A 23,356-nucleotide genomic window follows, 5' to 3' on the forward strand; every position below is an offset into this window, starting at 1 on the left:
GCAGAAGACAAACTTTGCTCTGGGTCACCTGCAGGTAACCTGAAAGGCTGGAAGTGCTTTCTTTAGAAGTGATTGCTTTAGAAAGCACTGAGCAAACATCGGTATTAAATGATTGCAGAAAAGCTTGTCTGCCCCTATGGAACACCGGTGTCTTGTGAGGAACCTTCAAAGATTAGGCAAGGTACAGCATCACAATTTTTAACTAATGGGGAGAACCTCTGCTACCTTCTGTTTCATTTCATTAATCATGACTGAAATTTAGAAATACCTTTATGGTGTTCCTTTCCATCACCAGTCTCCCAGTCATAAGAGAACAAGCTTGCTGAGGATGTGCTACATCCTACCTCCAGCCACTGATGAAAATTAAGGCTATTTTAAGTGCTTTGCAGAAGAGACTGGAATTAAGCACCCCCCTGCCCAGAAAACAACAGAACCAGTGAACTGAGTGTCTGTTTCTACAAGTACTTTGTTTCTCTCTCTTTATAATAAATGTGATATGTGACTAGCTTAGATTCAAGAATTTGACACAGCCATCAGAAATTGCCAAAGGAAGAATTTGTAGGATCAACTTTGCCTTCCATTTCCCTCTTTGCTTCTGTTTATAGGGTCCCTAATAAAATACAGTGACTACTGCTGTCCACAAAGGTGTTATGCATATGAAATATCCTAAAGGTGTTATGCATATGAAATATCATGCTTTGACTACTGTTATTTCCAATTCAACTCTATGTAATTCACAGGTTGTACTTTGAACAAGAACAGTGACAACTCTAAACAGCACAAGGAGATAAAGCCTGCTTCAGTAAGTACATTGTACATTTAACATCTTGCATCAAACGTGAATTAACAAGCCCTGCTGTTGAAGGTTAAATTAGTTTACATTCAAGTACTACTCAGTTTGCATTATACTACAATCAAATCTGTCAGCTGCAACATCTAAAATGTTGCATTACCAATTGCAGTGCGTTTGATTTTAAAATTATATGAAATTTCAGGCTCTGCTTTTCCACCCCTGGAATCAGTCACAGCGTCAGCAGGAACTGCTGTACAAAGCAGGGTTTGTCTCTTACAAGTACAGCCTCACAGCGCTGACCTTCCTCACTGCAAGGAGCAATTGGAATGAAAGCGATCTTGATTAAAGAGAACAGAAAAAGGCACCAATTTCTTAGTTATCCCATAACCTCTGGAGAAACGCAGGACTTTCAGCTGGAATTAACCCCTGACCCTGGGGTACCTGTCAAACGGCCCAAGGTCCTCATCCAAACACAAGACAAGGGCTTGTCCAAGCTCTGCTGTGTTTCTGCCCTGCCACCAGGGCAGCCAGCTCCCAGGCAGGGCTGTTCCTCCCTCCACATCCTGCTCCTCCTGAGGAAGCCGGCTAGCTGAGAAGCAGTGGATGCCTGCAGCAAGCAAACTGAGGTAGTGTGCTGAGCACGTACAAACCATCCTATAAATTCCAAGTAGTATTACCGTTACTACAGGGAAAACTAGGCAAGAAAAGGTACATCATAAGCACATTTTAGAAAATGAGTTCTGAACAACAATTAATGAATTCAGTTACTATTATCAAACTTCATCCCTATTTGTCTAGGTGAGGAGTGATTTTTTTTTTTGCTACTAACAAAATTTGTTTGCTAGTATGTACTCTCAACTGTCCAAAACATTACTAGATCATTTTGCATGATACACAGAAATTACACAGAATTAATGGCTTTGAATGGCATTTTAAAGATATCATTCATTCACTTCAACTTCCAATCACGATGTTTTTTCTTAAATTCTTCAGCCTAGCAAATTTCTTGCTCTGATCATTATTTATCAGAATCTGAATTCTTTACATTATCTATGCTGACACATGCCCTCCAGTCTGTTTCTTCTAGTACAGACAGTACATTAGCACATTATAAACTCAGTATCTCCTTTTAAATATATATATTCTAGTGTTAAATGTATACATAGAATAGCCACTGTACAGCATACTTTCCATCCGTACCATTTTTAAATTTGCTTTTGTTCCTTTTATGTGCTGGCAAATTCATTGTTGCCACAAGGAAACTGTCAGGCAGTTAAATCTCCTGAACTGGCGGTAACTTTGCTTAAAATTCAGAGGATGTTTTCCTCAAAACACTTTTATATTTCAAAGTAAGGTAAGAAGAAACTTTAAAGCAATGGGGTTATTAAACACTAAATGTAAATGGTAGTGGCACAACATCCTCCTCCTCAAACAGTCCAGAGGATACCACAGTGCACTGTAAATTAGAAAGCTGCAATTATTCTTCTAATCCCCAGTTCTGAAAGAAAATAGTTCAGAATTTTTCAAGATGATCAGAAATTCTGGTAGAAGAAAGGAGATTCCCACAAAACATGTCCTTTCATTTTCTCAGGCCAGTGTTCCTCATCTATCACAATACCACTGCTGCTTTCTGCTCCAGAAACAAAGGCAGCTATCTTTCCAAGGAACAGCTTATCCTTTACCTCAATCACATTTCCAACAACTGATCTAACGACCCTCACACTGCGAAGAATGATGGTCTTTAATTCTCTGTGAATACATATTGGTTTTGCTTACAGCTTTATGTCCAACTTCTTTTCTTAAGCCTTTAGTTACACTGAAGTGATATGTATTTGATAAAGCTCTAGCTAAATTATCAAAAAACCCTCAAGCTGTTTTGCCATGCATCTGACAGCTGGTGTCCCAACCCAACACCTCACTAATGTCAGCAGGACAACCTTCAGTACTGAGCATCTCACACCTCCCATCCTTGCTGGTCACAACTGGTATTTCTAGAGCACGCTAACACCAAAGGCAGGTGTTGCTTATCTGCATGTTACATCTTAGGAAATAATGCGAACGAGAGCTTTGTTTTTTTCCCAAGCTTTCCTTGGGAACACCAGGAGTTTGTCTGCAAGATGGATACTGTGACTTAGTTCTCATTTGTCTTCTGGATCTGCTCTGACTGCTTCTCCACCTCTGCCTCATAACTGTCCTTTGCTTCCGCTCGACTTACCCAAATCCTGCGAGGCAGCACTCCTCAAGATGAATACTGAAGAAGCTGCTCATTGCTAAATGCCTTTCTTTTTTTTTTTTTTAATATCAGGAGCTGCTATGAGCTCTGTCTCACCAAGCTGCTGGAGACTATTTTTGAATAATAATAATCATAAGTTCTGGTGATGAGAAGGCACTACAAACCAATTCAGCCTTTCTCGGGGATTGTGAGAGACCAACTATTGCTGTCTGCGTTAGCAAAGTGATGATTAGACAGCCTGTTTTTTATTTATATTTAACCGCATTTACCATCCGACAGTACTATCTTCAACCTGTGAATGTGCTTCAGCTGAGGCTTCGTATTTGCTCTTCCCCCATTTTTACGCCTGTTTATTCAACTTCTGTTCAGTACGCCAAAAAACGCCTCACACACCCTGACTGTGATGGAGCTGTCTGCCTGGGGAACCCCTTCTGAGTCAGGCTACCCTCACCATTTCCAGCAGAACACAGTGCTGGAGGAAAACTTCACTTGTGATGAGACTACTCTCCTTCTCATGGGGCAGAGATCTCAGGCCTTACACAACTCCCACTCCTGCACAGGAACTGGAGCTGGCAGCTAAAGCTCCACACAAAGGCTAGGGATGCTTGATTAATAAAACAAAGCTACAAAAAAAAAAAAAAAAGAAGGAAATCCCCACGTTAACAAACCTGTACATTGTTCTGAAGCATTTCTTTTTCCTGAGATGAACAATGGATATATTCTAAGAAATAGGTTTGAATATAAGGTTTCAATGCCAATGCATCCTGAACCTATTCCACAGGCAAATGCCAAATGCTCCCTGAAAACCTGGAAGGACTGAGCGTATGCATACACTAAAACCTGCATGCAGATAACGTATGCTGCTGTTGTGCCCTTCATGTTTCCTGCTGCTGGACCACTGCCAGAAACAGAGGTATCAAAACATCATGAGGAAACTTGTTTTCACAAGATTTCTAATACATATCTGTAGGTTCAGAAGCAACAGAGAATTACGAGGCACAATCCCACTCTGGGCATGTTCAGCAAACTGAACTCATGAAACTTTGGCAGTTCATTCCTCAGAACTACAGCTTTTTTTCCAACTTGAGAAGCTTTTTTGTTCCCTTATTTTCTTTTTTTTTTTTTTAATGGCTAACCTTTTTGCCTCCTTTTGTAAGCCAGATTTCTGTCCCTGTTTCATCTCCTCTTCTCTGACTCCTTACCTTTGCCATTAATCTGCAACAGGCAAACTTGTCAAATGTCAGCAATACCAAAAACTTAATTACAGCAGACTTGAATTTTCTTTCTTTTTCTCAAATATGTGTCCCAGACTTCCAGTGTGACTGAAAACAACTCTTTTCTGGAGAAATGTTATTCTAAAACCAAATACAGGTCAAACTATAAGAATTTTATTTGGAGCCCTGCCTTCTACTTCCTAAGCCTTTATTTTAATACTCAGAGACATGTTAAGAAAAATATGGTAAAACAGAATCACAGATGTGACTTTTGTGGATTCTGAATTTTGCAATACACAGTATCGTGAAGCAACATCTCATGTACATGTAGCCCCCAGTGAAACTGTGATTACAGTGCATGTCCTGATGTCTCATATTAGTTAATCAGGAAAGAGGCACATCTCGAGCTAGCTTCATAAAACCCTTTTCCAGTGTGTACTGTAATATTTTGACATTGTCAATCACGGCCACACTGTTGAACCATGTGGAGTACTGCAGCTGTATTCTGAAAGCTTTCTAACGATGGTCCCTTGCCTCTGAAGTGCTAAACAGGCTCTCTTACATCTGAAGTATTAATAATTCAGTCATTCAGTCCAAAACCACAACATGTGAATGACAGCTGTCAAACATGTGACACCATCCCTCAATTACACAATATAATTATTTATCGTTTAATGACGTTTTCAATAAAATGAACAATACATGGGAAAGCTTAGGTGATATACATGTAAGTGTTCCTGCTCAGCACTTTATTTTTATTTTCCAGAAGTGCTGGGAATCTGCAGTTCTCAGCACAGTGAGGCCTTTCTGAAATGACATCAGTTTTCAGCAAGCAGTCATCAACCACACAACTGGTCCAAGATCACAGATGAGGCTGCTGTGCACTGATAAGAAACTCAAACTCTACTATAAAAAATACAGATGACAGAGATATTTTCTTTCAAAGGAGTGAAGCTCTTAACACCAGTAACGCTTCTTACTCATTACTCTGTTGGTTAAGCAAATAGAGTAACCAACACAAAAACCTTCTCTGCTTTGGGCTACAGATCTATTTACAGCCCCTAACATAGACAACACAGTGCAGTGGTTGGAAAGGGTCAACAGAGGCACAGAGAGCTTACTTGCTCATAATTTTGGCAGTAGGGAGTTTAACCATTCTTACTACGTAGCCTGGAGAATCAGAGTGTTCACCACATCTTTATTCAACAAACTGCTGAGAGTAACTGAGAGAGCAAAGTCAGGCACACAGACACAAATGGAACAAGTTGTCCTGTGGGAAGCACAGCCTGCTTTCCTGTGGCTTTGAGTTTTGTGCCTGGATTGTTTCCTCTGTAAGAAGGCATGAGGTCTGAGTGAAGCTTTTCTTGCAGCTGGGCTGCTCAGAACCCTCTTTCTCATTCTTACCCCTTATTGTGGGTTCTTTGGGATATAAAGCAGAGGCCATTCTGTACCCTTCCTGGCAGCTGGGCACTCACACTCTCCAAACACTTATTCTCCTTAAACTTCTACAGTTTTAATATTTTACTACACTGACTACAACACTGGTTGAGACACTTGGCAGGTTCAAATGCTACTGGGGGAGGTGACCCCCAGCTCTGCCAGCCTGTGTCTGTGCTGATGGATGGGCAGGCAACTTCTGATACTGGACCTGCACGTGGATCTACGAGGCAGACAGATCGCCACTGGGGTCCTTCTCAGGCACCAGCAACTACATGAACAAGCTGACAGAAGAGCTCAAAAGGAAGTTCATAGGTCACAGAATCATAGAATGATTTGGAGAACTTAAAGATCATCAAGTTCCAACCTCCCTGCCATGGGCTGGTTGCTCCCTACCTGCACAGGTGGCCCAGGGCAATGGCCCTGAGTACCTCCAGATATGGGGCATTCACAGCTTCTCTGGGCAGTCTGTTCCAGCGCCTCACCATCCTCCGAGTTAAGAATTTCCTCTTAATATCTAACCTAAGTCTCCCCTCTTTTAGTTTAAAGCCATTCCCCCTTGTCCTATCACTATCTGCCCACAGTAAAAGTCAGTCTCCCTCCTGTTTACATGCTCCCTTCAAGTACTAGAAGGCCACAATGAGGTATACCTGAAGCATTCTCTTCTCCAGGCTGAACAAGCCCAACTCCATCAGCCTTTCTTCACAGGAGGGGGTGCTCTAGCCCTCTTGCCCACTCCAACACTCTTCCTGTACTGGGGGCCCCAGGACTGCATGCAGTACCCCAGAAGGGGCCTTAAAAGACCAGAACAGAGGGGGACAATCCCCTCCCTGCCCCTGCTGCCACCTGTCTATTGATGCAGCCCAGGATGCAGCTGGCCTTCTGAGCTGCAAACGCACACTGCTGGCTCATGTCCAGCTTTTTTGTCCACCAGGACTACCACGTTCTTCTTCGCAGGGCTGCTCTCAAGGAGAGAGCATCACATTACCACCCCAAATGATATTTTTTTAAGTCTGCTAACTCATGTGCAATTTCTTAATATGCTAAGTCCTTGGAAGTGATTAGCAAAACCAGACGAAAAAACCTCACATAAAAAGGTATTTTGAACAGTAACCAAAATAATCTTTCTAATAAGAAAATATAATATTGCTTCATATGGTTCATGAACACTCTAAATGAAGTCCGAATCTGACCTCTAAGAGCTGAAGTGATTCATTTCAAACACCTCTGTTAAGATTTCGGTATTGTGCTGCATGACTCAAAATGACCCTCTAGACGAGAACTTCATGCAACAAAGCTCCTTAATATTAAACGTATATTCAAGTCACTGGCACAAATGGTCAGCTTCATCAAGGGGTTCAAAGCACCTGCAGCTCGCCGTGGCACTAAGCCCACGCTTTATGATTTCATCCAGATCCAATTATACAGTCTAAGAAAATCAAATCCAAAACTTTCCATTTACCATTCTGAAATCCATTTTTATTATTACATTCTCTTATTTCAAGTGCCACATCAAATATGGCTCAGCATCATTTTACTGCAGTGAAGCACAAGACGTATTTCATTATATTATCCAATAATTATGTTGTTTGTCTGCCAGTTCACTCCCATGAACATGTCATTCTGAAAAACTCCACTGTGAGTGGCTCCTCTCATAGATACAAACAAGCCAGAGAGCCCTGAAATGTCACTGAGGCTTTCTGATGTTTGCGAGGTTGAGACTTATGGAGACATATGGCAGCACTCAAAATACAACATGCTTCATATCAGAAGGTTGTGCTCTAGGTATTTGCTGCTGGCTACTCAAAGCTGTGTTCAACTCTGACTACCGCTTCAATCTGTTTGAATTAGTTACATACTTTCCAAATCACAGACAAGTCCTTCTCACAGAAAAGAGTATTTTCCATTTTAGAATTACTAATAAATTAGTGTAAAACTTTTTTTTCCAAATGTTGGAAACAACAGAATGTGTGTATTCATTCCTTTTTTTTTTTTTTCATTATGCACATTAAAAGAACACAGAAGCCTATGCAGAGTAGTCTTCAGATGTTACTGAACTATGTAAGACTGAGGACACATGGTGGTTGCTTCAAAACAATTCAGTCCTACTATCCACCTCTTTCTGGGACAAGACATGCGCACTGCCACTGGCCTGGAATGCAGAAATACGTTTGCAAGGGCACACAGGGTGCTCATGTAGAAAAAAGTAGCCCGCTATGTGCTCCTGCTTGCAGCTGCTGAGTGCCTGTGTGTTGAAACACCACACTGAAATGAAGGCTTCAGGTAAAGAGAAAACACATGATAGTGGTTACTACTGGCCTTCTCAGAAGAGCTCCTTAGTTGTCCATCGGAAGGGGCAATCCAGAGAGACAGCCTCACTGTCCAGATCTGAGTTATGTGACGTAAGAAGGTGGCTTCTTCTCCAACAATTGCACCAAGGGTTTCGCTGCAGCAGGCTTGCACCAGTCTCTGCACCTCATATTTTGAGCGTGTTCTTCACTCACACATGCATACAGTTATATAAAAAGTGAATAGCCTGTGTAAGTATTTACATCCCTAAAGTTAGGGACATAAATATTGATTCTGGGCTTGTAAATGGTTATACGTGCCAGTTCTTGTTTGCTTACATTACCCCTTGCATACGCTCTCCTAGGTTTCTATATAATAAACCACAGTGAGCTCTCAATTACTCTAAGAGGTCAAGACCCCAGCTTAGGTTGGACTCGATGATCCCTTGAAGTCCCTTCCAACCCCTGCAATTCTGTGATTCTGTCAATCTGCCCTGCAGCACAGAAGGTGCTTTCTGCAGCTGTGAGTGACTCATGCCTCTTATGCAGGTGACAACAGGCGAACTCATGTCTTTGGGGTGGTGGAAGCATTTGCATGAGGTTTGTGTGATAACAGGATCACCATGGGACGATTTTCCTCCAGACTAAAGGCCGGTATCTTTGTGCAGCTCAAAAATGATCTTGAGAAAACAGTGATGTCAGTGTGTAGTTTCTCCATGTGAAGTAGCACCATCTTATTCACTCTCTCTCCTTTCTCATTTTGCTATTAGTGTTAACATAGCAGCAAGGGTACCCATTTCTGGAGTGAACTGGTGGTCTCTTGGGTGATTATTCTGCATAATGAGAAGTTCATGCATGACATCTGGGACTGGGAATACTCAGCCCCAAGTAGATCCATTCCCACATACCACACTGAGGCACAGGCTCATTTCAGATGCATGAAAAAGGCTAGAGAAATAAATGTATTATTTCATTTAAAATGTATACAGTCCCAAGAAGAAGTGCAGATTGTAGGTGTTGCTGAACAGTAGATAGTAAATAAACCACATTCGTAAGATTAGACATCAGCCTAAGCCTGAGGTGTTGAGGGCTAGAGATGATGAAGGCCTCGATTTCTTCAGGACTTACAGAGCTCCAATCTCTAAGTGGCATCTTCAGCACTGAAGTCACAGCTGAAGGCTGCGAGTATCCCACCTGTGCTCAGGAGTAGGAGCTACAGAAAACAGGCTCTTACATGCACCTCCCTGCTGTTCAAAAGCATGGCAGTGACCAAATGGCATCCTACCACACCGAGGCTTCTCTTAGCATCACATGCAGAGCAGCAAATGCTCCTCCAGCTAGAAGTGCATGCAAATTCTGCGCTTTGCAGCTGCTGCCCAACCAGTCCTCTCTGCCTATGTACATCAGTCCCCCTGGTGGCAGCCTGGCAGGCTGGACTCGCACAGGAACCTGCTCCATGTGAGGCACCAGCATGTGCTGCTTGCTCTGGTGGCCATTTCCTTTGGATGATTTCCTATTGGAAGCAGGAACTTCTAGGTATGCTGCTATTAAGTTGAGTGATAACTGCTTTTGATTTACATGCTGAAATATATTCCCGTGTACAAAGGCATAAGGGCCTATTCTGTGCCTAAGCACTATTGTGTATGAATTCAAGCTAGACCTTGAGAACATTAAAGACAGGAAGTGAGGCATTTAAGACTAGTGTCTTTATTTTCATAGGTAAAAGCAAGTAAGCAAACACACACAAAGCTGAGGTGTCAAAGAGATGGAATCTCCCTCACTGGGCTTGGTCTTACACGGCCCTACATATCCCAATCAAAGGCCTTGCCTTCAACAGAGAGTTGCATCAGATGATCTCCAGATTACCCCCTCCAACTTCAAATTGTCCGCTATTCTCCAGTAACCTCTCTATTCTGGCAAATGATGGCAGGAGACGACATAAGAAGAATTAAAATTAAAATACATGCCTCTAAAAATAGTCTTATTGCTAAATACATTTTGGAAAAAATTCTTAGTTGCCACAGAGTATTACTTACTACCAGCCCTTACTACAAATGCTCTGTGGGGCTCTCTGTGTTCTGCCATTTAATTACCATGTAGCCAGCACATATAACGTTGGCTTGGACTAGGGCTTTTAAGGAAGCCTGAGGAAAGTCACTCAACTCAAATGTCTGCATTTAAGACAGATGCATAGTATTTCCCAATCATTATTTCTATCAGTGTTTCACTTCCTGGGCAGAGGGAAACCATCACAAATAGCAGTGATAGAATGCCACTGCTCACAGTATCACAGCGGCATAGTGGGGAGAGTCTTAATAATAAGGGATCTCTCAGACAAACACATCAACTCTGCAGACAGCAACTGAGGATTAGCAAAAAACCTCAGATCTGGTTCCTGGGATGAGCAGGCACCAGGCTGGAGTATACACGCAGGTGCTTATTAAGAAGACCACCTGTCATGGTTTTGTGATTTTTGTTGTCAGTATTCCACATCATAACATCATGTAAAGCACTGGCAGTTAAAGAGTTAATTCCCTGGTTACTGCAAACTGCTTTTTTTGGTGTGTGGTCCTCCGAGGGGGAGGGGAGGAGATGCACTCCCCAGGGGTCTTTATGTTTGGAGGGGGGGGGTGAAGCCTGGCAGAACCGGAGTCACTTCCTTCCTGCCGGGCAGAGAAGCACGTGGTCCCCCTGCAGCTTACTGTGTAAGAGTGTCAATTTGTAAACTCTCTCTGTTCTGATTTACTGACCTCAATTTTGATATATTTAGTAAAATTAGTTGTTTCTCCTCAGATTGGTGCCGCTGTTTTTTGTTTAGATCTGTCTATGAGTTCCCTACCTTTCCCCTTTTCCCTTTGTTTTCCCCAGGGTGTGGGTCCGCGGCTCCCCTGCCACTTTAGAACGCTCAGGGCCGGCCCCTACCCGCCGACAATTTTTTTTTTTTACTTTTTTTCCGGGCCTGTCCCCCTTGTCATGGACGCAGATCCTTAGATAACGCTGTGACACCACCCATCTTTTTTATTTATTTATTTATTTATTTTTTAACTATCTCTATTAATCCAGATAGAACAATGTTTATAATAAACCACGCGACAGTGTCCTATGGCCAAAGAAATGACTTTCCATTCCTTGCTATGGTTTCCTCTCAAGTCTGTTTGCTGGCCTCATACCTTCAGAGGACTGAATCGAGTTAGGAGCTAACTGCAGAGACTATCTGAAGCACAAGGGAATCAGTTGATGAGCTTCCATGGTGCCTTTACATAATGCACCTAACAGTTATTTTTAAATGTACTTAGACTAGGCTGATTTTCAGAAACAAAACATTTCATTGGGGGTAAGAAAATTAAGTAAAAAGGTATGAGTTATGGACTAGCCAGTACTCATAAAAATAACAGGGGCTGAAAATGAAAATCAGAGTGTATGGCAGTTTGTAAAATTCCCTCTACACTTTTTGGTATTAGCTGTGTCATGACACAGAGGTAAGAAGATAAAAATTAAGAAAAAGAGAGTTATGAATGATGCAATTTCCTTACCTACCAGAGGGCTCTTTCACAGTCAGTATTAGCAAACAGGTAAGACTCAGCCTTTTGAAACAGATGGGAAGATTTTTGTGGGAATTCTGACATGAGATATGAACGTACAGTATCAGTATGTCCAAAATTCAGGCTTTCTCTCTAAAACCCAAAGCCACACTGAGCCAGCCCCAGGGGGCCTGAGGTCCTGCTCGGTCCTCAGCGTCAGCCACCCACCAACAGAAACCTCTGCGAGCACCTGGTCTGGGGTTTCGTGGGTCTCATTTAGCAGATGGTTGCTGGAAACAGGCTTTTTGCTTTAATTGGGAAGTGGCAGTGTACTTCAGCAGCATAAACATTAATCCACTTGTGACAATCAGGGCAGATTCACTAGAACTTGACAAGCAAAGTGTGGATTGTCCTCAGCTTTGTAGTCTTACACCACTTTTTGCTACTTGTCTCCACCCTCTAGTACTTGCTTTTGGCCACTGACCAATCAATTATTTCAAGAACATACCTCTATAAAAACAATGATCATAAATCTCTGCTTTTCTTTCATATTATGTAACCTTACCAAACTACCTCCAAAAATAAGCATGCTATTGTACCTCAGAAATGAGATCAGAAGTAAATACTGTAATCACACTACTAATGATCACAAATAAATGAAATGCATATCCCTTACAAGTATTAAAGCAATGAAAGAAAGGTGGTAGGCTAATAATACAATCAGTTACATTAAAAAATATATTTTTATTGCAACAAAACTTTAATTAATTCAACTATTAGACATAAATCAATGGTAGTTGTTTTCTAGCTTAAAAAAATCAATTAACATCGAAACAAACAGGCTAACCTAGCTGTGTCAGAAACTTCCTCCTCTCTGCTAGCACCCACAAAGTGACATTTCTGGTCAAGAACCCTAACAACCTTCTTTTTTTTTTTTAAATGCATGTATTTTGGTTAGCATCTCATATCACAAAGACAACAGCTATTGAAGAGTCCCCTATTTCTCTTGGGAAGGCAAGAAGCCATAGTATTCCCACAACTGATGGAGAAGTCCCACTGCCCAGCCAAAGGGGAGCTCTCCAATGCTCAACCCTCCTTGCTTCCAGCTGCCACCCAGAGGATCCCAAGCACTTTCAGGTCAGCTGTGAGAACAGCCATCAGAAGCAGCTAGAACCAGGCACTCCAGCCAACAGACAGATCATGGCTTTTCTTAAAATAACACTCGTCTTTTCAAACTATGTTTTCATATATGTGAAATGTTTTGGCTCAGTTATAAATTGAAACAGTAGCTCTCCCGTCCCTCTCCCCTATTTGGCTCAAGTCACAACTGTGACTCAATATGTGATTTTGATTTATTAAGACTAATTTCCCCCAATGAGCAAAACAAAACACATACAATGGCCCATCTGGGCAAATAATTTCTGCAAATGCTTGCAAGACAAATAGCACTGCATACTCTGAGGCACAACACATGAATAATAAATGGGTATTTCAGCATTATATGTTTTCTAGCACATAATAAAATATGCCAGATTTACATAAAGATTCAGATTTGTCTTATATTAAAATGTTTTGTTTTGGTTTAGTTGCATTAGTATGTCACATGATTTCTGTCTCTACTGAAATTTTGATGTTGGTTTTAATACTAAAAAGTCATTCCTTGATCCTAATTCTTATTATTTAATTATATCTTACATCACTATATGTAACGAAAACAGTCTGCAGACCTCAGGACAGCAAAAGTACACCAATTTCACCTAGGGATGATGTATACCTCTGTCAGGATTAGATTACAACACTAATATGTGCTCTCCATAAAACAATGCTCCCGTGACGGCCTCTCAGCAGGACCGGACTAGAGCAAGACCTCTCGGGCTGATTCACAGACTAACTTCTGCTTTTGGCAGGAGCTTTAAAGCCACTGCAGAACCAAAGCCAGATCTCCCAAACTCCTTTTCTTTATAAATCATAAGGGTATGTGATGAGGCAATCCCACTCCTGCACATCTTCAGCCCTGGAGCTCCCACACCTTGCTCTAGGACCTTCCGACTGCAGACAAACAGGCTTGTGGCCGAATTCCTACTGGCTGTTCTTTCTGTCTGCCTCTCAGGTCTCACAGGAAAGAGGATCTGCCTAAATTTTTCTCCCTTCACAGCCACATCTGTATGGTTTCCAGCAGAAGCCTGCTGAGCTGCCTGCAGCCCTGAGTTCATCCCTGCTACCCAGCATCCCCCTTGGGACGTGAAATGGTCAGAAATGAGGAAGGGACACAAACTGATAGCCTCAAAGCAACAATAGTTTGCAGAAACCTCCCACCAGCAGAGGATTTTGACAGACTTCAGGTGCCCTGGCCCACTATTTGAATACATTTCTTCTTAATTGCCTGGGATCTACAGCCTTCACTGCAAGGAATACTTTCTGGTGAAGCAACCCCACTGCCATGCAGTCTGCTACATCCCACTATATCCCAGCACACTGCTCTATGCTACACTGCTTTGCAAATGAGGCTCTCCCTGATTTTGACCTTTCTTGGTAACAAAGGAACCCCCTCAGCAGACAGCCAATGCTTTGTCTCAGCTTTGATTGACAAGTCAATGGGAAAATGTTACAACAGTGAAAAGCTCTGGACTTAAAAGAACTTGCTAAGAATTACATATGATAGAAATCTGCCAGCTCTTTAGGAAGAGAGAGCACTAAATTGCTACTTCATTTTTGTTCACATTTCCCAGGCTGACAGGACTGATGTATCTTTTCTTGCTTTAATCTGAGTCATAACAAAATCTGATATATCTGATATTTTTATACAGCATATGTTAAACGTATACGTGTATATTTCCTAAGAAATGAAAAACCAAGCAGAAGACCACAGAGAGAAAGATTACACTCAGTCTTTGAATAAGCTGGATATTTCAAGCATTGGCATGAGTTGTTTCATTGCATATGGATTATGAAAAAGACCATAACTTATCTCAGAGCTGGGCATTCAGCATCTATATCTGGAAGCAAAGAGATGTCTGATTTTTAGCAAGGGAGCAAAAAACAGCCCATGAATCCAATAAGCACGAACATTTTGAAAAACAGCAAAAACAACAGGATGATAAACTGTAGAACTGATGAAGTAATGTGAGATGATAGTTTATCTGAAGATAGGAGCAGAGCAGGAAATAAATAAACAGTCCATTTGCTTTCTCCTTGCACTTTCTCTTTTTTAAAGACTTCAAACATTACTGTTTGGAGTTTCATTAATTCTGTCTTTACTTTCCTGAAGTATATGCATTTTTGCTGCTATTTACTAATTGAGCAATTACTGTTGTATTAATGCAATTATCACTTCTGCTGCTGTTTACATTTGGAGACAAGAGTGGCAAGGACTATTATTGCCTTTATAATGATGCCAACTCAAAAAAGACCACAAGCTGAAGAGGTGTTTGCCTCAAACAAAATCCCTCTCATATAAAAACAGCAGGCAAGCTGAGGTGTGCTTGATCTTTAAGAATTCTGAGATCCAGACAGTACTATGTTTTGTTTTGTAAGGGACATATGTCTTTCCCGGTTTGGGGATGTGAATGGAGGGCAAGTGGTAATATTTCTTATTTGGGCTCTTAAAATCCGAAGTAATAGAAATAATATTGCAGCAATCTAAAATGACTACTTTCTTTCTATGTTTTTGTTGCACAAAATGAAGGACAGAGATTGAGAACAGAGTTGTCTTAGTTCAACTCTGGACGCCAATCAAACCATGTATCCACTTAAATCTCATAAAAAGTCTACAAAATAATAAATGTGCTAGACTTCTGAAAAAATAGATACATATTTAAACTGAGTACCCATTAAATGACTTATAGTATTATTCTCTATTGTCTAACCCAATTAAATTCACATTCAAGATTAAATAATGAGTAGTTCATATTAATGATAAGAAACATCTCAGTGCTATTTGGAACTTTACTATGAGGGCATCCTTTGTATAAAAACCTAAAAGGATCTCAAGATGCATGCTTTTCTTAGATCAGCTGGCAGATCCATGTGGTCTGAGCGGGGGAGGAAAAGAATACATAGGACCAGATTCACCAAGTTTTGCTTTGGTATCACTCTCATTTTAAGCACTGGGAAACTGCAGTGTCTATCTGACTTACAGCCATGCCCTAAGCATCCACCTCTGACTGACAGCAAAACACACTGTATTCTTAAAATCTGTCAAGATTAGATTTAGGTTGACAAAAGACAAAGAAGTAAAACTTGTACATTACTTATTACTTTATTGTTCTTCGAGAATGTCTGTGCAACCCTCAGCCCTGCTAGGTAAGTTATAGTCAAAGCCTTTTCACTTTTCCCCTTTTCCCTAACATATTCATTGCTTTCAATGTAATTGATGCTTTAAGATTCTTAGCCAGAGCTCCCTAAGCTCTTGTGTTTGAACTGTGAAAAGCATTACACTGAAGAAAAACACTAAGACATATTTAAGTACAATTATGTGGCACAAAGTTGCCCTAAAAAAAAATACAGTGTGGGATTTCATATTTATTATCAGTTGCAGTTCAGATTTGCTCTATTCATAAAAAAGGAGGATGAAAAGATATCATTTGTGACTGCTAGTTCTTCAAAATCAACCTGGGACTTCACTTGATCTGTTTCTGCATTACAGTAATTTTTACCCTTAATAAATTCTAACTTGGTAATTCTACTGATATGTGAACCAATAGCTACAATAAACCCTTCAAATACCTTATCTGACAAGGGCACAAATAACAGTAATTTCTGAATAATATTCACTTTTGGTTTTGCAAAGTGTTATCAAATAGCCCGCTATTTGCATAATCATTTTGTTTTTAAAAAATACTACATGGTGAGGATTTAAATCCCAGACAAAAAGAACAAGAAACTACTGCAATCTCCAATTAATTGGCATTTCAGCCTAAATGCAAGCCAGAAATGGTGGAAGACTAGCATACAGATGACATGTAAGGAGCCAGACTCAGCATGCTCTGTGCTGGAAGGGCTGGGCTCCAGCAGCAGGCAGGAGGCGGCTCAATGAGGCAGCAGCAATTAGACTTGCTCCAGAAAAGCTGCAGAAGCGCTGAGCTAAGGTGTAACCTGGAGAAAAATGAATGCTGTCGATGGTAACGCGGCTGTTGCTAACAGTACCCCAGAGCCCTGGCAAATCAATCCAGCAGATGTTTATCTGATTTTCAAAAACGTGCAGTGTGACAAATCAGAATCGGAGACAGAGAGCCAACAGGCCCAGGCCCTCTGTCAGAGGTGCTGCAAGGCTAGAGCTTGGTTTGGCACACAGAAATGCTGTTTAAATCTCAGCACATCTGCCTCTTATCCAAGAATACATTTTCTTCTGTGTAGTTTAGCAGTATTAGTTAAGTGGTGGAAGATGAGTTGGGCCCAGACACTTTGAATCAGATCTGATGGATATCCTGTGTGTTGCTTTGTTCTCTGCTCTAAGACTGTTTCTGCATATGAGATATGCAACTGTTGCTTAAAATACTATTGCTAATTTCAAATACTTAAAGGGAATACAAAGATAACGTTATTTTACCACTCTTTCATTACTTACATTCCCCCACACCTTTTGCCCGTAAAATGAATACCAGAATTCTGTATTACTCTTCCTCTACACAGCCTGCACACACTACTAATGGCACTTTAAAATCCAGATTTAATTAGCTTTTCCGTGCCAGTTTTTATTTGTGTGTTAATATCACAACTGAAAGAAAAGCTCAAGAAGAAGAAAACAACTACACATGTTTGGTGATACATGTGAAAGCCTTAGATATTTAGCAACTCTTTGAAGCTTTGATCTCTGAAGAAATCTTACTAAAAATATGATCAAAAGAATTTATATTATTCCAAGTACTTAAGAACGAACAATCTTAGGGCAATAATCAATATTCTGTTTAATCCTTCTACCCTGGAATACATTATTGCTAAGCACCTCAATCTGATGGGATTTACATTTACTTAAAGATGATATTCTCATAAAAAAGAGTTAGAAGTAACAGAAACCAATACTTCCAACTTAGACGAAGAGCTATGAAGAATTGAGTTTAACTCTTCTAACTATTTTTTAAGTATTTTTTAAGTGTACATAACTTAAGAAAGTTGGTATGCAGTTCATTGTAATGAGACTGTTCAGATTTTCTTTTTCTACAGCAGACAAAGAGATAGAATTTCCAATACATAGCTATTTTTAATATGATCTGTTTTCTGTTGTTTGTGTTTATAGAGGACAATTACACAGACAGATATATCTAATATTTATAAAGTAAATTAACATTCTATTTGATAACATACAAAGGCAGATAAATAATGAATTATCCTTTTCATCAGTCTAACCACATAATGTCTATTTCACCATAACATCAAGTACTGCATCACCCTAGTTGCTGTAATCCCCCGTGGCAAGTTAAAGCAGTGCAATACAAAGGATCCCTAAACCGCAGCCTACAGAACATAAAAGCCAAGCAAGATTTAATAGAAACACTAATTACAGGTTAGGTTATGGATTTAACACTTGTTGTTGATGAGAGGTAAAGGAGGGCTGTAATAATAATAACTAACAATAAGAGCAAATAAGAAATCAAACCATGACTCCCTTTCACAGCCACGGTCTTAAGAAATCCCACATCCTGACTAAGCCATTCCTCCTCCTATTTTAACTGAGCAGATTATTTTTCTTCCTGATCATCTCACCCACAAAGGTTGTCTTTAATCTTCCAGTTCTTTTTTTAGAAAAAGGGCTCCATCACTACCTAATGGTGAAGGATTACGAGTATACTCGTGCAAACACATCTGACTATGAACGCACTGTTGAAAGCATTCTTCCAAGCTGACACAAAAAAACGCCTACTTTAAATGAAAATCAATCTCTGCTAAATCTGTTAGCTCCAGCTCATTTGGAGTGGCACTGCTGTAAAAGCTCACAGAGCTGTGCTGAAGCCGCAGCGTCTCAGAGTAGTGCCTTTAGCTTCAAAAGCCTGCAGATCCACATGGACAAACAGATGACAGAGGCAGACAGAGGTTAATCATGCATCTGACAAACTCAGTGGTTCTTTTGGTATATCAAGATGTTTTCAAAGGGGCACAGCTGGTACATCTAGGAGCACGTTCTGTCCTGATTTAAGTTCTAAGCAGTTCAGTTATCGCACAGTTAACAGATCCATTTTGTCTTTTCATCTGTTTACGTCTACACCACTGGAGAACAGGAAGCTGCACAACCAAGGAAATACTCCTCCAGCACAATTTCACGGGCCTCCAAAACAGGACTTGACTCTAGTCACAAGCTTACTGTGAACTGTGGGACTCAGGAGCTGCTCAGCGGGACTCCAGACCACAGGACAGTTAATCAAACTCTATGGGACAACAGCCAGAAATTACAGCAACTTCCACGGAAATAATTTTGTCTCATTAGAATTCACAATCCAGCTGACACAAGACAATCTCTGGCTGCCTTTATTACCAGGCCTACCTCATGGCTCTCTGAGGGCTCTGGGAAATCTAACAGGAGAAGCAGTACTGGCTTCAGCTCTGCCATCAGACCTGGGGGTAAAATGCTTTCATCTATAAAGTTACTTACTTGATTAAAGTTCTGAAGTTTATGAATTAAATTGCTGATGAGTGGGTCCAGTCCTCTGACCTTCAGTTCTGGATTATTAATTTGTGCTTTCAGTCCACTGGAAACAACTCTGCTGGTATAACTGAAAAAAAGCAGAAAAAATCAGTGACTGGAACCATATCCATCAGAAGTAAAAATCACATGAAAGAGAACTTCCAAAAGTAAATACTCAGGAGATGGTAATAGAAAATTGTAATAAATACTTGTATTTTTAAATACACCAAAAGAGAACAAAATTAGTTTCTCTATGGTATCATCAGATTATTCAAAGCATAAATGAACATCAATTCTGCAAGCCACAGAGATTACTTCCATTCCTATTTTAGTATTTACACATTACATGGGGCTCCATCCGTGTACTCTGATGGGTAAAATTCCAGGACTGTGTATGTTTGGACTGTACTTCTGAAGGTGTTAACACATTTGAGGAGGTGAAATCCTCTGAGCAAGCATACTACAATCAGTGCCTCCTGGAAGCTTCTGCATACTGACTACCTGTTCTTGCATGACTGTATGTAGCTTTTCAGGACATTACACAGTTTGCTCTGAAAGTACTGCCTCCTATTTATTTCCACGGAAATTACAACAGATACAAAGTATAGTACTGTTTGATAGAGCAAATTCTCAGCTACAAAATACTGTTTTTCAACACAGACACTACCATCAGCTCTCAATTTTTAGTGATGAACAAGGGGCTTCATGCCATACTTGTAAAAATCTTCACAATTGGATGTGACTCACTGTTTCACAAGAGAAACAGAAAGGCTGTCTTCTTCTCTAGCCTAAATCTAGAATATAAGCTAATCCAGAAGCATAAATTTCCATGATGCAAAGGCATGTTGTCATGGTTTTGTGATTTTCGGTTATTGGTATTCCACATCATAACATCATGTAGTGGATATACCTGGTTCTCAGAAGAGAAGGACTACTACAGTCCCCACGGTACTTTGCTCCTCTGTTACCATTTCCAGCCGGAGGGAAAAGATAAAAGCTCGCAGTATAAAAACTTGCAGATCACGAGACTTCGTCCCTTTTCCGCCCGTCTCTCGTCTTGGCAGCACCTCGCTCTCCAGCCGTCTTATCGTCGGTAGTAGAGTAAGGCCTACCTTGATTTTGGGACATTCTCTCTCTCTGTATTGGATTTATCAGCTTAAATTGTAATTATATTGTATTATAGTGTGTTGTTTTGCATTCCGATATTTTATTTAGTAAATTAGTTTGTTTCTCCTCAGATTGTTGCCGCTGTTCTTTGCTCTCAGGGCCATCTCCTTGCCCTTTTTCCCTTTTCCCTTTTCACGGGGTGTGGACCCGTGGATCCCCCGTCCCCTTCATCACGGAACCGGGCCGAACGCCCGTAAACCGTTGACACATGTGCAAAATGATGGCCAGGTTCTGATCTTCCAAGCAGGCTCTGACAGCTGAACCAGTGTCCCCAGGAAGAACCCAGATAAAGAATTATTTTCAAGTCAAGAATGGTTTGGATTGTATCAACCCACTTTACCAAATCACTTGGATAATACAGGAAATCCGCCTTTGGCTTTATCCACTGGCCAGGCTATTTGCTGAATGTTCCTCATTTTTCATCAAATGAAAATACATGCTAGCTACTGTAGATGTACAGAGACACCTGACAGGGCTTTCTGAGATCATCTTATTGATGCACAGAAGGAATTTAGATTAAGGGGTCAGCTCATGGCCTCTACCAGTCTTTCAGTGATTCTCTGTGTGCATTACTGTCTCATTAGAAACTTATGAGAAAAATTAGAACAACAGCAGTGAAGAGAAAGGCTTTTCCTTTTCATTGCTTTTGACTGCTCTCCATTTAAACCCTGGTTAAAGCTATAAGGAGTTCTCTAGAAGATTAACTCACTACAGCCCATGATAAAGAACTCACAATTGCTATCCCTCTGTTTTGTTGTTGTTGTTGCTGCTGTAGTTGTTTTGTTGTTTCTTGGGCAAATGATACTTATTTTTTTCCCTTCTGAATCACAAAACTTCATTAAATTCCTCTAAGTAGTATTACAAACCTTCAGCACTGTATGGAGTTTACATAAATATGATCAATTCAGAGACAGGAGCAGCAGCATAAATGCCAGAGTCTCATAGGAACCCAAAATATGGAAAGTCAGACTCAGCCAACTCATACCGCTGTTGCTAAATACATGCCTTCTTCTACAGCATTTTATAAAAAAAATAGGACCATTTTGTATGAATGAGTCTATAGTCCACCAAGACAAAGGGGATACTCATATGCTGTAAGTTCTATCAGTGTTTAGGAACTGGCCTTTAAAGCTCTAGAGATACGCATAAATTACACATGGATAGTTTCACTGTCATATTGCTTACAATTAGTCTTACAATATAGATATCCTAAAGATATCCTGAGATCGTATCTATAACAAAATCAAGCTCAGAAAGACTCAGATGAACTAAAAAATGATGAGTTCAGAAAAGGTGGGCTACAATTCTTGAGAACAGACAGGGCACAGAACTGAAGGAGAGTCATACCGCCAATGAGAAGGGACCTCCAGACCATCACAGCCAGGAATCAAGACTGCACTAGGAAAAGACAGCACATTCATCTGACCCAAACAGCTACCATGCAGACAGTGAATTTTTCTGCCAGCTCTGTAGTGCGCTGATATAGCTTGGAATGAACACTATACATTTCTTGAAAGATAATCTGATTACTTTACTTCTTTGCACTATCTAAAACATTATTTTTTTGACATCAGATCCTGAATTACTGGAAACGTATATTAAGAGAGAGTAGAAATTGGCTTGCTTTATTTAATAACCTGCAATTTAACTGAAATATCGTAGTACAGAATTGTTAACTCTGGTTACTGCTCTAGTATTTTATTCATACATGACCCAGAGATGTCAGTTGGAATGGTCAGGAAAGTTGTACAAAAATATTGTCCTTGGAACAATCTTGAATGTAATCACTACATTAGAGCCCAAGGAACAATATGTGCAGGCAGAATTATCTTCGAGTTCTTTGAGACTCATGTCAATGTTATTTCACTAATCATTCAGGCAAAATAATGATGCTTTAAAAACAAAAAATCAAACAAAAACAAATCATAAAAGAATTCACCTTTCAAACCATAATTTGCACTGTTTATGAAGAACAACTTCAATTGTTTTAGATCTTAGTTGACACAGATGCTTGCAGGTTAACAAAAGGGTGACAAGTGAAATGTTGTTAACACATGCAACTGAACTTCAACTGAAGGTATGCATTTTTATTGTCTATATAAATACAAATAATACTGGAAGCTATGTTAAGACACATGTGAGATGATGAGGTGATCTGAAACAGTGAGCACAGCTTCACCAAGGGCAGATCATATCTGACCAATCTGGTGGCCCTCTACAATGAAGTGACGGCAGCGGTGGACCAAGAAAAGGCAACTGATGTCATCTAGTTGCACTTGTGCAAAGGCCTTTGATGTGGTCCCACACCACATCCTTATCTCTAAACTGGAGAGATATGGATTTGAAGGGTGGACTATTCAGTGGATAAAGAACTGGCCAGATGGTTGGAGCTACAGGGTTGTGGTCAACGGCTCTACATCCAGGTGGAGATCAGTCATGAGTAGTGTCCCCCAGAGGTCAGTCTTGGGACTGGTGCTCGTCAACATCTTTATCAATGACATAGACAGCGGGACCGAGTGTACCCTCGGCAAGTTTGCTGATAACACCAAGCTGAGTGGTGCAGCTGACACAATAAAAAGAAGGGATCAGAGTGTCCAGAGTGATCAGGACAAGCTTGAACGGTGGGGCCCACATGAACCTAATGAGATTCAACAAAGTCAAATGCAAGGTGTGACATTTGGGTCCAGTCCAGGTACAGACTGGAGAAGAACTCCTTGAGAGTAATCTTGTGGAGAAGGACTTAGGGGTCCTGGTGGATGAAAAGTTGGACATGAGGCAGCAGTGTGCTCTTGCAGCACAGAAGGCCAACTGCATCCTGGGCTGCATCAAAAGAGGGGTAGATGGAAGGGCAGAGGGGATTGCATCCCTCTGCTCTCATGAATGGGGGTGAAAACAGGGTCACTAGTAAGGACCCTGTATGTAATGAGCCAGTGCTTCCAGGAGGGGCTTGTGCTAGTAAGATCCCATAGTCTTGTGGGGTGAAGGAGGAGGACGACACACCTTTTTGTAGGAAGAACACAAGGGATGATGTGAGGTTGGTGGCTTTGATAACACATAAGAATGGACAGGATGGTATTGGGGCTTT

The 23,356-nt window shown here is 40.7% G+C and overlaps 1 protein-coding gene across 9 annotated transcripts in view; it reads right to left on the reverse strand.

Moving 5' to 3' along the window:
* LOC110397772 (glypican-5-like) overlaps nucleotides 1–23,356 on the reverse strand; it is a 409,202-nt gene that overhangs the window by 137,652 nt on the left and 248,194 nt on the right. For all 9 annotated transcript variants that reach the window (XR_002437961.1, XM_021394557.1, XM_021394558.1 and 6 more), the window contains one exon: nucleotides 19,072–19,192. Coding sequence is in view for 8 of the 9 variants with exons in the window: in XM_021394557.1 (XP_021250232.1) it covers nucleotides 19,072–19,192 (121 nt within the window). In the remaining variant the exon portion in view is untranslated. The remainder of the gene's footprint in view (nucleotides 1–19,071; nucleotides 19,193–23,356) is intronic.

This window comes from Numida meleagris, chromosome 4, assembly GCF_002078875.1.
Source record: "Numida meleagris isolate 19003 breed g44 Domestic line chromosome 4, NumMel1.0, whole genome shotgun sequence".
In the NCBI taxonomy this organism is placed as follows: domain Eukaryota; kingdom Metazoa; phylum Chordata; class Aves; order Galliformes; family Numididae; genus Numida; species Numida meleagris.